The sequence below is a fragment of the Pseudopodoces humilis genome, chromosome 1, assembly GCF_049639895.1.
Source record: "Pseudopodoces humilis isolate 2021_Gansu_Grassland_sample_001 chromosome 1, ASM4963989v1, whole genome shotgun sequence".
Lineage (NCBI taxonomy): Eukaryota > Metazoa > Chordata > Aves > Passeriformes > Paridae > Pseudopodoces > Pseudopodoces humilis.
In genome coordinates, this window is record NC_142200.1 from 21,774,396 (window position 1) to 21,790,149 (window position 15,754).

The 15,754-nt window shown below is 36.5% G+C and overlaps 1 protein-coding gene across 6 annotated transcripts in view; it reads right to left on the reverse strand.

The window, feature by feature from the left end:
* The window catches only part of MATN2 (matrilin 2), a 69,573-nt gene that overhangs the window by 24,176 nt on the left and 29,643 nt on the right, over nucleotides 1–15,754 (reverse strand). For all 6 annotated transcript variants that reach the window (XM_014255649.2, XM_014255653.2, XM_014255654.2 and 3 more), the window contains exons 5-7: nucleotides 12,608–12,730; nucleotides 6,529–6,651; nucleotides 2,405–2,527 (exon numbers count right to left, since the gene is read on the reverse strand). In XM_014255649.2, the coding sequence (XP_014111124.2) occupies nucleotides 2,405–2,527; nucleotides 6,529–6,651; nucleotides 12,608–12,730 (369 nt within the window). The remainder of the gene's footprint in view (nucleotides 1–2,404; nucleotides 2,528–6,528; nucleotides 6,652–12,607; nucleotides 12,731–15,754) is intronic.

A 15,754-nucleotide genomic window follows, 5' to 3' on the forward strand; every position in this document is an offset into this window, starting at 1 on the left:
ATAACTGTAAATTTTATAATCATATGTGCTTTATTGCATGTGTAAAAAAAAAAATACAAGCAAGTGAAAGGACTGGGGGAAGCTCACAATTTTTACAAAGAAGGAATGTCTTACAATATATTAATTTTTAGAAATTCACCTTGAGATAGTTTAAAACTATAATTGTCAAAATGTTGCAACTTATCTAGGTTACCTTAAATATGGCTTTATCACATTTATTTAAAAATTATTATTCCCTGTCCTACCAAGTTTTTTAAAAATTTCAGTGACTGAGTATTCCTTTGGAAATGTATGTTGTAAGTCCATCGGGAAAAAATGCTGCCAATATTTTAGGTGATATGCAAAATGGTTCTCTGCAACAAAACTATCTTCTAAAACTGGGTGGTGCCAAGTGGGCAGCCAGTTTTCTGGGGCAACACCAATCCTTTGTTTCACAACATTCTTCTGAAAAAGGACACTTCATTGAACGGATCACTGAAGCTGTAAACATACAGAAGAGATGGGTCTCTTCATATCCCCACATATCAGTATACAGCAGCATGAGGTGTGCAGGTTACACAGCCCATAGCAATGAAAAGGATGTTCAGTAGCAAGCACTGCCTTCGTGTTAGACAGCGCTTTAGAGTGAAATGCCTGAACACATTTCCTCAGTTATTTGGACTGGAGAAAGTGATGCTTTAGCTCTCTATAGACCAGGGATCTCACTATAGCATTACTTCACTAGGCCTGGCTTGTGGTGGACTTTGCAGTAACATAGGTTTGCATGACTCAGAAATATCTCAAAAGGGACCAGGAATGTTTTCTCACTCTGTTCACACCTCTGCCTTGCAGCAAACTAGTCACTGCAGTTCATGAGACAAACTCATTGCTGCACGTATCACCATGGTGCTCTTGGGTGTATCTGGGATGACATTTGCACACAAATGACTCTTCCATGTTAACACATTCATGTTCACAGTCGTGCTGACCTAAAGCACAGAAGTTGACTTCCGTGGAGAGAAAAACTGAAGCCAGCCATAAGGTCTTCTAAAGTAAAACGGCTTAGAAAACCTCACTTTTCTTAAACAATACTGGATTTTGTGCTTTGGACACCTAGCTGACAGTGAGAGGAAGATCTGAGAGCAGACTGCAAACACTCAGCTGTGTAAGGCTTCACTCTGACCCCCACAGATCTCCTGTAGTCATCAGAAGTCACACATGGTGGTCACAGAGGAACGTCTACTGCTTATCGCACTCACGTATTGTCCCTGATTTCTAAAAAAAGCATATATGCAAACATTCTGCTTTCTTTTACAAGCTTAGCTAACATGACCCTTGTTAAAGCAAGATTTGGAATAGGAGCCTAATCCTGGAAACATCACCAGATCTGCAGCCAAATCCAAAACCTCATAAGGAAAAGTACTCCAAGTGGGAATTACAATTTGCCTTTAATTTGCAATTGCATTCTTGGCAATAAATACTTTATACAATGCTGTTCTTTTGCTCACCAAGGCTATTGAATCTATAAAAACCTGAATGTATTAAATAGCATATAGATAATAAAAAGCAGAACAGCATGGATTACTGCAAAAACATCACTGTGCAGACAAAAATGCTTTTGTATCTTTAAGACTGAACAAAAATACAGTTTCAAAACCAGATACATTTTATGAGTTTCTAGAAATAGAATTAGACTGCTCCAAACAAGTTTATTCTCCATAAACTATCAGTAACACAATTTTCTCCCCCCAACAACTCAGTCACGAGATCCGCTATTTAATTTTGCTGAATATATTCTCCCTAAACTTTAACACACTACATTAAAAATCTTCTGTGATTTCAGGCCTTCGCTCAGGAAGAGATAAAACACTAAGTCTTTCTAAAGTAAATAGCATGAGTGATTGGTTTATAACACTGACATTGCTCATGCTGCTCTTACAATATTCTTAGGAAACTGTGAAGTTTCATGTGTGACCCTAAGTTGATTTTGATAGCTGTGTTGTCTGTTCAATACATTTCCAAGCTGATGAAATGTATCTGTCCTTGGCTAAACCAACTGGGTAAAACAAGGTGATTTTTTGTGATTTTTTTTTTAAATTTCAAAGATGCTTGTGTCTTTACAAGCCAAGGCCAGAAAGTTTCAAATAAGTAATGAACTTTTTTTAAAGTAATTTTGGTTCCTATATTAATCCTCAGGTTTTCATAAAAGTCTTCCAAAATGTCTAATATACAAAGTAATCTACAAAACAGAGAAATGAATATTTTCCCAGCATGATTCATTCAGTTAAAATTCAAGTTTATAAAGAAACATTTGTTTCAACCTTAATTACAGAGAAAACTTCCATCCTTTCAGAAGGGAAACAATTCACAGCAGGTTCAAGAAATAAAAGAAGATGAGCTTTATTATGTCCAAAGGATTACTCACTTTTGCATGTTTTCTTATCTGGATTAAGTCTAAACCCTTCTTGGCATCGACAAAAATAGGAATCATCTGTATTAACACATTCCTGTTCACAACCATGGTCCTGAAGAGAACAATAGTCCGGTTCTAAACAACAAAAACATTTCTGTCAATGAGTAATAAAATTTCTCAGAAATAAGCTAGGAAAAAATTAGTTGGTTTGTTTTATTTTGCCTTTTTTTCCCTTAGGCACCATTTTGGTGTTTTACCATATTGTTTCAAACCATGAAAATAAAATGTTTCTTTTTTTCCAAATATCTGCTATACAGATGTACAGCTGACATATTAGACTTATTAATTATTGATTAATTAATTAATTAATAATTAATATTAATTAGACTTATTAGAGAACAGAAACAGTTCATGCAGTAGAGAAGTTAGAATCTTAAATATTTCTTAACATTTTGCAGCAGAGCTTTATACACTGCCTCATCAAAATTACCTCTATTCACTCAGAGCATGTTAGACTTGATGTGCAATAAACACACAAACACGCTTTTGAATGCTGTTCATTAGATCACAGCAGGACAAACAGGTCATCAGGAGTGTGGACGTTTTTAACAGCTCTGAGTGCTTGCTTCACAATTCTTCCATTTGAAATGCCCATGGAAGAGAAGATGGGCAGTCTAGAAACAGCTACCACTTGTGGAAAAAGTACCTTAGAAAGGAAAGCAATTGTGCAGTGAGCACTGAGATATTTCCCATATGGAGTTTATCATTATTGGTGAAGGCAACGAACCTGACACTCACTTGGATGCAGTGTCTGCCCATCACTTAGTTTTGTGTCCGTGTAGTTAATTTATATTAGTGAAAAATACTCCTAATCCCTCAGCACTGCTAAAAGTAGATAAACAAGGCACAAATTACATAAATCATGCTTCAAAAAATATCCAGGCACTTTTGAACACCTCATTATACAACCTGAAAACTCAGGGGGCTTTATTATTCCCTGAAGCTAATTAATTATTATTCCCAGAGGTGATTTGCTTTCAGAGGCATGGACAGTTCTTTCTTTGGATTTCTGGCAGGTTAATGGAATTGAGTCTTTATATATGATGAAAGCCCTTTGTGGTAATAAACCACTTGTATTTTAAGAATAATCCAAGTGGAATATGACTTTCTTAGAAAACTCGGAAGGACTATGTCATAATTTATGAACACCACTCTGTATATTAATTAACATTTCCTTAACCAAAGCTTTTTTCTGACAGCATATGCACATACATATATATATATATATAGCATGGAGATATCTGTTTACTAAAATAAAAATTAGAAAATATATTTTGTTCAAGAGGGCACTGAAAAGATAGAACCCATAAAGCCACATGTGTGCACCAGAGGAATACAGCTGTATGCTTTCTGGAGCTACTCAGTGCTGTGGGGCATTTACCTGCTCAAATCCTTGCTCACTCAAGAGTGCAGGAGAGACTTTTCCTGGATAACTGATTCTGGAGATGACCAAAAGGGTTGAAAAATATGTATTATCTTTGTTCAAACCTTGAGGCTATTCTGTTTGGGACACTAAAGACACATTTCACAAGGCTTCATTAACACAGCGCAGATTAAGGTTGTTAACAGAGCCTTGCCCAGCTACAAATTACATGAACACAGAACTCAAATGAGCCTTTAGTAAAGAACAGCAGTTGAGGCTCAGCAATGCCCAGTACAAGCAGAAGCTGCCATCTGTCCTCTTGGGGGGAGCAGCAAGAGTGGCAGAAGTCTCCTTAATAGTAGCTTGAATGTTCTCCACCTGCCTCACTGATAAAGCAAATTTGTGCTCTTCCAGCCATAGAGCATTCTGATGGTATTGGCAAGGTTGCCTTCATGAGCACTGCTCCTTGTGTTTCATTCTAAGAACTTTGGAGTAGTTCCCAGAGAAAACATTTGTTAGATATGCATGACCATACCGACAACACTTAGATTTCCAAACATTTATTTGTAGCCATGAGCATAAAGGCTTACTTTCTATTTTTGTAAGGGAAGTCAGGATTCTGAGACAACCATGAGATCTCAGGAGTGGGTGCCTCAAGACTACTTGCTGATGGAGAGAACTGGTCTGGCATGGTTGTGAGTCTTGACTAGTTGGCCATCACTCCTGAGACTCAGTACATGAGTCAAATATGTAGAAATTTATGTTAAAAGTTTGAAAGTCACAAACATTTTAAATCCAGTGATCTGTAGTTTGTTTGTTTGCATTGTTTATGCAGACTCAAACACAGTGTGATTCATAACTAGGGGACACTTTTGCTCTGAAGAGCTCTCATGTTGTCTTGACTTTTGCAGCATTAAGAGCTACAGTTTTTTCACTCATGCTTTGATTTATCAGCAAGGCTCAGAGGATATAAAGTGTTAGGAACAGTGGCTTAGCAAGTCTTATTTGTGCTTACTTATGCCCAATATAAGCAACAGATAGAGGACAGAGACAGGTCAAACCTGAAATACTACTTTCCCAATATATTCCCTCAAATGTCAACATTCTGTGAATCAGCAGTTTAAACATGTAAAAATAATGAATACCACTGGGCCATAAACTAAAAACCAGTCAAGGCAATACAAAATGTTTATGCAGTTTTAAGGACTTTCTTCGGTTCAAACTGGAGGAGAAAACACTGCTTAAAATCCGCATTTGTAAATCAAATAAATTAATAAAAACCTGTGCTTAGGCAGTGGAAAGAACACTAATATTTCAAATATATATGGATGTGGAAGTATATGTGGAAGTACAATTAGCCAGCCCTTAGCTGACAGATACATGACAAATGGGAATGTTAATATAATCTACAAAGGATGTTAATCACTACAAATACTCTGGCCCTCAAGAAGCAGAAATTTCATCTCCCCTGACTCTGATAATCTAAAAATTATGTGTCCAGTCTGGCAAGTCATCCAGACCCCCTATATATTCAAGGAAAATACAGGCATTCCACAAATTTGTGCCAGAACTGGGAGCAATCATCTTTGAGCAGTGTATGTCTCCTCCCCTTGATGGAAAGAACACATGTACAGCCTGGATTACATGTTTTCTTCCTAAATGTTAAATTTAAGTAGAATAGATATCAAGCATAATACACAATATAGATACAGTCTATAGGCTAACCAAGTCTCTCACCAGAAGGACTGAAATGCCCCTCAGACTGGGAAACAGAAATGCAGTGCTATATTGATGCATTTTTTCAGAAATAATGTTTGAACATACTATTCAATGATATGGGCTAAATTCACCACTGGCAGCAGCAATCATCTAAAACTAGTGGAGCTTTCCTGCTTACAGGCACAATAGTAATATTTCTTTATCAAAGCCCACAGTTATGAAGAAAGGTAACTAGGAAGTTACATTAAGGTTTTCCCTTGACATTTCCTAAAAAGAGGCATGACATTAAACACTGTGGAGCTTTTAGCTTGTTTTCCCAATTATGGGAGGCCTTGGCATGAATATTTTCTGGTCTGTAAGATCTCGTCCACTTCGTGTCCATTCCTAACTCTAGTAATTTTTGATCTTTTTAGCCTGGTATCAAATTTGACAAACAACAAACAAGCAAAGCCATGAAGTTATTATAAGCTAGTGGTAACATGGAAGCCTGGTAGAAGATACTGATACTGCCAGAGCTTTGTCACACTATCAGAGAACTCACTCTGAAGAAAAATCCACAGAAAAACTGACTGCAATGTTTCCTCTGATTGGGAAACTACTCATTATTTTAGATCATCTTACAAAGCAACTGATTATAAATTGTCTTGCACAGACTTGCTTGTTTACTCAGCTACGGAGATTACATTCTAACTGAAAAAAAAAAAAAAGAATAATCAAAGAGAAATCCAAGGCAAAGCTTTCACTTTTTACTGCTGAAAAGGAGCCTGGTTTCATGTTAAAAGCTTCCTGTTCATAGAAGGGACCCTTCACCCTTAGGCCCTCCCTCATAAACAACTTGCTTTGCTTTCAAGACCTTTGGCTTCCAGGCCACTCCATCATTTTCTATACCTGATGCATTAGTCAGCATTCCCAGGACCAGTGGGGGGATTATTGCTGAGAGCTGGAAGACAGAAGAAGTGCAAACTGCTCATAATTAAACGTTATCACTACTTACTTCCGCAAGTTCTTTTGTCTGGATTTAAAATGAACCCTGGGTGGCATCTACAATAATAGGAGTCCTCAGTGTTAACACATTCATGTTGGCAACCATGGTTATCCAAAGCACAGTAGTCTACAACTGAAAAAGAACAAGACCAACATGTGCAATTAGGAAAATATATCAGAACTATCATGCATAGTTATTATGGTTCTAGTGACACACAGTAACTATAAAAAAAAGGAAAAGCTGATGCAATTTCTGTCCTGAAAAGCCTGTCTGCAAAAAGTAGTCCATGTACAATACCAGTCGGTAAATCAGATCTTAAATGAGTCCTGAATCATTTCTCAACTTTGAACATTTATCAGCTCTCAGATTGTCAGGAGCCTTCTCAACATGTTTTCTCAGATTTGGAAACCATGCCTCAGTGAGAAACTCTGTCCAGATGTTCACACTGTAGGCCAGGGCATAGCAAAGTTTGTTTGGTTTAATTCTGTCTTCTGTCTTTCAAGTCCCAGTTCTGGAATTACTCTACTTTTCCTTAGTTCCCTCCCAGCTGTATTAATTCATAAGAGCTGTTCCTGTAGCCTGTACTCAGGCTACTGTAGGAGAATCCTGCCATTATCTTCTGCACTGAGGACTGTCACAGTACATTCATTCCCTCTAATGTGCTCCAGATTTGTTCTGTACAAAGCAGCTACAACTGCAAAGTCTGAGAGCTTCAGACTGATATTCACCATGGATATTTTGCTTCTACAATGCCTTTTGAAAGAAAAAAAAAAAAAATCACAGATGTTTTTCACTGTGTTCAGTTACTTATTTCATAAGTCTGGTCATTTATTACACAAATCCATATTTAAAAGTTAGATTGCCAAAGAGTAATAAAGTAATACTTCAGAGCTTACTCTGTCAAGCCCGTTCAAAGTTGCTAAAGAAATTGAAGGGTTTTAAAAATTTCTTTGCAGGTTAAGCTTCATCTTCACAGCAAAAGTCTTAGAAGAAAATGAAGTCCCAAAGCTGTTGCTCTGCCTGCAAAGAGCTACCAGGCCTATATTAGGAAAGTACACCTGATTCTTTCTGCAGAAGACAGTAATGTGCTTAGCTTCATACCAAGACAGGTTCCTCTTTGACAAATGAGTAAATTTTTTCACTACTTTATACTGCTGATCCTCACAGTTTCTTTAAGACACAGTAATTTGTTTTAATGAAATAATTCCTTCTTCAGTTGCCCCACCTATGTAAATCATGCAGACTCAGGTGTGCTACTATATAAATCAAGATCATCTGGTCAGGAAAGCAGATAATCTATTCAGTTACTTTGAAAGAGTAACCCTTTTAACCCTTCAGAATATTAGTGTTGAATCAAGTAAAAAACTTACTGGCTATCATTTTCCTGGCATGAACCTTCCAGTTTCCAGACTGAATCGATTCATATTAAAACCTATTTACAGAATATATGTTTCAAGGATATACTGTGTCATACAATTCGCTTTCCTCTTAAATCAATTCTAACCACAAGAGCATTTTCAAGCGTTTAAAAGACACATTAAGAAATAGGTAGGCCAAAGAATATATGTTATTTAGCATCATGCCTGGGAAATAACCCATATGGATATCTTTATAAAGTCACCTCCTCCCTGCATTTAAAACTTAACAGAATTAATTTCTACTGCAATACCTACAACTGCCCAACTGATGGTACACAGTGAGAACAGAGTATTCAGTAGGAAAAGACACACAATGACCATTTAGTCCAACTGCCTGACCAGTTCAGGGTTGGCTTTGTCCAAATGCCTCTTACACACTGACAGATTTGGAACATCTACCTCCTGTAGAAAACCTGTTCCAGTGTTTGGCTATACTTTTGGTAAAGAAATGCTTCCTAATGTCCAGTCCAAACCTCGCCTGGCACAGCTTTGAACCATTCTCTCATGTGCTATCCCTGGGAGAAGAGCATATTTCTATGCTGAGTCATGAGATATACATGAGAATGTGAAAACTTGAGATTTCACTGTTTTGAATTTTATCTCATGTCTATTTCAATAAGAATTTTTTCTAAATGATTTATTAGTGTCCTTTTTTAGTGAGCAAACTATTAATTATTATTCAGTTGTCATCTCTGCATATTTGTTCCACCTTGTTTTTCTCACTTGGTATTAGTTAGTAAGTGATGAGAACCATTTTTTACTTTCAGTTACCAGTTCTGCACCCCAGGTGCTTACATTGCCCTCTCTGAACCATGGACTGCATGGGTCACCTTTCTCATAAGGGGCTGTTTTAGCCCTATGATGTTTATAGAGGTTATTCAGGCTTGGGAGGATGAAGGAAGTTAAGGAGAAGGGTAGGAGAAAAAGGTATAAAATAAGTAAAGGCATAAGGAGAATGAAAAAGAATATGAGGGAAGAACAAAGCAGACTCATGGAAGACTCATAAGAACCTAAGAAACAGCCAAAAAATCCAGCAGTGCCAGGACTGCAGAAGAGGGGTGGCCAGCAGCCAAACTGCTGCCAGGAAAAGAGGATCCAAGCCTAGCAGCTGCAGCAAGATGGAGACAGTCTAGCACTGGTGCCAGGAAAGAGACGACAGCATGTGTGGAAAGAGACACCACCAAGGCAGAGAGGAGAGACTGAGTGTCCAGCAGCATGATGGAGAAAGGGTAGCTCATTACCACCAAACTGCAACTGACAGGACTTGGTCCATATGAAAAACAGTTCAAAAAAGGCAAAGTGATAGTGCCCTGCCAGCCAGATTTATTGCTGAGCAGACAGTTTGTTTTTTTGTTCAAGTGTTGTTTAGCCTACAAATTCGTTCATAAACTGTGCATTGCAAACACTCAGAGTGGTTGGTTGAATGGATACATTGTGAGTTCTGGCTGTGAGATTTCATATAATTATTTCCATTCAGGTAACTGGCTGGCACATGTCAATAAAGCAATTAGTATCACCACTCATCCTTAAATTAGCCCATCAGAAAAATTTAATAAACATGCCTGTGAAATGAAGTTTCAGCACTTTCTCATTTGCTTGTGCTGGAGTTACAACTTTAGAAGTCTTAGATATCTTAGATGGAAACTTTTGACTCCTTCCAAGAATATCACAATGTGTATTTCCTACTGAAATTCTCTTTTCATTCTCTGGAAGGGGAGGAGCAACTAACCTTAATGAAGTCCCTGCTTTTTGCAAAATTGTTATTGTTCTCACTGATCTCAAGCATATGTGTACATCAAGATCTTCCTTCTCATCCTGCTGATTCGATAATAAATATTTCACAGAAAGGAAGGGTTAACTAGCTTAGGAGTAATGAAAACTGAGAGTTATCACTACTGATTCAGTACTAAACATAGTCTCCTCAAAATTATTTTCAGCAAGGATGATTATTCATTGGTGATCACATCTGCAGAAGCTGTATATCTTAGTAGCAGCATATTCCTCAAAAATCTCAAACCGTTCAAACTTGAAAAGTCAAAGTCTGGAGGCTGACAATAGGATTTGCAGACAAATTAGCATCATATTCATAAATTAACCAGACCAGCTTTTCCTGTTCAAGAAATGTAGAGAAACTAGATTTCTGCATAGATGAAATATAATTAATATACATTGAACCATTCTTCTACATCAGTAAGAAATTTAAAAGTTAAGTGGTCAAATATGCAACTGCAAAAGAAAACTAAGAAATATAAATATTAATAATGTCCTTTAAAATCCCTATTAATACTGCTAATTATTAATACTAATATTATTAATTAATACTGCTAATTATTACATTATGAACAGCATGTATTCATGTTTTGAAAGGTACAAATGAATAGAAATCAAGTGGAGAAGAAAAACTGCTATAAAATTCAAGATAGTGAACCCATGCACTCTGTATTTTGAAAATAACTGAAGAGAGAGTATGAGATCTTTAAATGTCAACAACAGCGCTTTTAATAAATGTATATCTCTTCAAGCCAAAGAGAGTAAGTGAGGAGGTATGTTGCTAAAGGACATGAAATGATTCACACAACCACACTCAGTGTCAGAACAAAAACCCGTGACTTTATTCTCTGACTCCAGTATTTATAGATCCTCGACAATGACCAGGGATTGGATAATTAAGTTACCACCTTCCCAAGCACACTGGTCATGCGAAACGTCCATCAAAAGACTTTTCCTAGAAGGAATGTGATAAACAACTTATGTTTACAGGACTTTCATGGGAAAGTAACTAAAACTATGAAAACATTATCAGAAGGCTTAATTTTCAGGGCAACAGAGGTAGAAAAAAGTCAAAGATCTATCACACCTCTAAACAGCACTCTCCACAGAATATGCAGACAAGTTATTAACAGGCAAAAAACCAAATACCAATGCAAGAAATTTAATAAATGGCACAGAAATATTTTGAAGCTTTAAATAACAAAAACAGACTTTGTATTTATTACAAAGGATAATATTAGACTTAACATACAAAGAATTTTACCAGAATGATGCCCTGGTAGCAACCTTCCTGGCAAGAATATCTTGGGCTGCCAAGGAACTTCAACTTAATAGAAAAGAGTAACAACACCTGACGACACTGAGCATGAATATTTCGGATTAGAATATTTCATAAGAAAGAATTGGGAGTGAAAGAATCTACCAACAGAAGTTACAGGTTTTCTGTCTCAGGATATAGTCAAATAAATAGCACAGAAGTATATCCTTTATAATAATACAAGTAAAAGTCAAGAGGGTGAGCTAAGGTTGTTAGATGAACATTAGATATAGAAATTTGAGCCAGAACATAAAAACTTGCCTAAATAACCAGTATTATCTACATTTTCAAAACAATTTGGCTTCAAAAAGCAGGTTCTTAAAATGGTATACAAGTGGCCAGATTATGCTGGAGACCATAAAAAACTCCTATACTGAAATCATGAAGCTACAAGTAAAGGCAACATTTCTGAAGAGTAAGCACAGAGTGAATATTCTTCAAGACCTCATGTTATACTGGGCCTAAAAAACCTCAAAAACCTTGTTTGTGTGTCCTGTGTGAAGCTACATCCAGAAAGTTCCATAATTTGTCACCTATTCTGCATCTCAAAACAGAGTTATCCTGCAAGCCAAAAGCTCTTTGAAGGTAAACAGAGAAAGAAATGTTAGAGTTGTCTTAAAATGACAAGAAAGAGTAGGGTGTTGGAGAAAAGCATTGTGGCAGCCTGTGGCAGATTTGAGGCCAAGGATTCACTTGGATTCATTTCCACAGGACTTCAATTTGTGTTTGCACAAATTAAGCATGCATCTAAATTCTTGCCTGAAGAGAATATCTAACAAATAATGTAATTTTTTATCCAGATCTCACTAAGGCTTTTTGCAGTGGAAACCAGAAGACAGCATTTTCTCAGAATGCAGCATGGGATGAAAAGTTTACAAGAGTAGGTAGATAAGCTTGTAAAAGAGATTATACTAGAAGCATTTACCACATATAAACGGGGAAGAAAAGTGAGGTACTTATAGAGTAATAGAGAGGGAAGCATGTTTTGTGCTAAAAAATTATTGTACCGTATTTCCATACTCTTACTTTTGAGCTGTAATTCTTGGAGCTGATATTTACTTCCATATTGCCCACAGTGAAAATTAAAGGAACATAGTGGATGGGTTCCTAAAGTGTCTAAACTTTCCTTAAAGTCATCCTTCCAAAAGGGGGTTGAAATCTCTCCTCCCATCCCCAAAAGATCAAGTGAAAAAACATCAAGAAATTGTCCCCTTTCAAGTTTTTCTGTGCATAACTTCTGCCTGAAGAGAAGCTACCAAGTTCGTCCACCCTTGTTTTTTTAATGGCCACATGTGTCATGCCAGTATGTTGCTGGCCACCCACATGGATCTTGAATAAAACATCAGGTGTGTTGTTTCAAAATGGAAAATTATTTTCTGTGTGAAATTGGTTGGAACAATTTTCCCAAGACACCATTCATTATCAGTAAAGGCCTACAAACATGTTAATTATGTGTTCTTTTTCATCTACCACTTATAAAGGAGAACATCATTGTCTATGGCTAAAGTGGATATTCATTTATATTGAATTTTGCTTTGGTTTGTGTGAAGAGATAAATGTGAATTGCTGAATTCATACTCACCAACACAACCCTTTCCATCTGCATCAAGCTCATATCCTTCATAACACTGACAGACATAGGACCCAGGTGTGTTCACACAAATCTGCTCACAGGCATGCTTCTCCACAGCACAAAGGTCCTGAGCTACAACACATAATTGCATGAGTATGAAATTCTTTGACCATCTACAATGCACAGACTATAGATCAAAATAAATTTCAGGAAGGTATGGACAGCACTTTAGAGATGGGCTTATTTTAACACAGATCATGCCAATGTTCTGTCAAACAGTGAAAGCCAACATGATCTGTCACTCAAAGCTGAGGCACTCATTCCTTCAGCTGAAGGCAAAGACTATTAATGGACCAATGGTGCCTAGTAGAATTGCTTGATGTATGTTTCCCTAAAAAGTTCAAAGGGCATTCTTTAGGGATTTTTTTTTTTTAAAAGAAAAGTAGTTGCATTTATTTGTGTATTTTTGGGGGATTGTTTTTTGCATAACCAGATGAATGATGATGAGGTTGGAAAGGGAAAGAAAAGGAAAACAAGCAGCAGAAAACTTGGGGATATTTAATTTCTGAGATTTAGAATTTTTCAGTTTCATGCAAAATGCCATAGCAAGTTGCCTCTCCCATGCAAAAGACCTCAAAAAAATTACCATGACAAATGAGGTCAGTTGAGCACCTAGCCAAATAAAGCACACTGGGCTCTTTTCAGCAGACTAAAGCTTTATGAGAACCCCAAGTTTCCCCAGCGAAAGCTCTGGAAAGCAGAGTACTTTGTGTTGCTCAAAGACTGCTCAGCCCATAATGGTCATTTACAGCTACAAAATAGGCTTTTGGAACATGTTTGAGGAAATCAGCCAAGCAAAAACAAATTTTCTTTTATAGCTGTCTGCTTCATATCAAGCAGCATGATGAACAGCATAAACAGTCGCTTAACTCTTTTGTTCTAGTGTAAACACCCACAAATAGATAATTTTCCAGCTTGTTTCAGCTACATTCCTCTTTTGTATTATTTTGTTTATTAATGTAAGATTTGAGCATCTCTAGAGAAGAATGGGAGAGATTAGTTAAACAAACAAATACAGTGTAATAAGTAAAGAACACCCATTATCTGACATAAACACTCTTCTCTAGAAAAGTTAGACCACAGTACACAAAAGGAGCATCCTTTCATGGATGCAAAACCATCATAAACAAATGTAAGAATATTTTAAGTTGAACAAACAAACCATTTCCCAGCCTGAAGCAAAGTTGTCATTTCATTGCTGATTGAAGCCATTTGGTTAAAGGCTTTAAAGAACTGAGTACTGATAGCATATACTCTCACAAGATTAGAAAAAAAGTGAACAGAAGAATAAAAACAGTCTAAGTTTAGGTACAAAAGAATGAAAAGAGACTTTAACATTAGGTACAGACCATTCATCTTTTCTGCACTGTTTAATTCAGAAAGTGTTACATTATGTATATAAGGAAATTATTTGTCCATGGAACAGCTGCCAAATACATCCAAACCTTAGATAAATACATCTGGTTTATGTTGATCATGTATTGTTCTTAACATAAACATGATGAAGATTTATTTTACTTAGATGCCAAGTGAGGAATCCATGGTCTCTGTGCAATTGTGGGTGAATAACAGCTAGTGAAGGTAACAAAAATACAGACTGTTCATTTTTCTTTCACTGTGGCTCCCCTACCTCCAGAACTAAGCTGTCCACTTTGTCCAGGCTTGGCTCCCTATCCTCATGAAATCTGTTACCTCTCTGTGGGGGTTTTAGATGTAATGCTAGATTGATAGTGCATCATTTCTCTCCTACACCAATGATTTGCACCATCCTAGCACATTTAAGGCCAGTTTGATGACTTTCAGATTTCCAGTGCTAATTGCTGAAAGTAGTTTATAATTTGATGATGTAAAAAAAAAAAAAAAAAGGCTACAAACACACTGAAGGAGTAATTTCCCTTTCATATTGATCAAACTGCAATCTGGTGTCATCTGATTGATGATCAAAGCAGGTACACAAACAAAGAAAACATGTGAGAGGTAAATGGGGAAAACCGATAAAAATCATAGCAAAAAAGAACATAAAGCGATGCAGCAAAGGGCTTTGAAAAATGGTAGAGAGGGAGCATATTGAGGGCTGCTGTGCATGGGTCACCAGCAGGAAAATTGCACACAATTCCAAAACTCTTGGAAATTTACCTGTATTTGAAGCAATGCAGTGCCCAAATGCTGAACTACTGACTGAGAAAGACTATGGAAATGTAACAGAGTAAAAAGAAAAAGAGACAATAAAGAATTCTTCATACTTGTAATTAATTTATTTTTAAATTGATTCACATACCTTCACTGTTTCATTGGTGCTTAGTAATTGATATTAAACACAGCTCTAAGCAAGAGAGACTAAGAATCCACTAATCTCAAGACACCATGTAGTTTTATGGCACTCTCCTGAGATACAGAACATCAAACACAATGATAGGATTTGAGCCTGCAGTCTTCACCTTAGGACAAAATTATCGATTGTAAGGGTACATCCTTTGCTGTCATGATGACTGTTTCCTACAGTTTCCTGAAAGGATGTTTTCCAAAATTTTTTTTCTGGCTAAAATCAGTTTAGCAGCTTTCATTTGAATCCATGCACTTTCATTTGAATCTGTACACTGCTGTGTGATAAAAACTTAAATTTTTAGCAAGTACATTTTCCACAAGTAATTAAAGTTCATGTTACATAATTTCTTTAAAATAAGGTGGATACAGAAATAAACTTGGCATATCTGTCTAATGTAAATTGCTGTTAATTACAGTAATTTAACAAAGGTTAAATGGAGTAATGAAATACTGATCACAAAGATTAAAATTAAAGTGAAATAAAGTTTGTTATTATAAACTATAAGCAAATTACTCAAAAACAAAAAAAAATCAGCACTTTTAAAGAGAGGAATGAGAGCATAAGCAAGACTTCTGAAACCATTCTTAGAAACGTTGCAAACCCTTATATTTCCATCAGCAGTTAGAAAGAGCTTTTCAGAATGCCAGGTTATTTCAAAGTTTTCTAGCATGGGGTTTATTGCACCTTTCTGTACCATTCAGTACTGTTGCTAGCTGGACAAGTTAGTAAAGTATTTAAATTCACTTCATTTGAGATGATAAAATTATTTA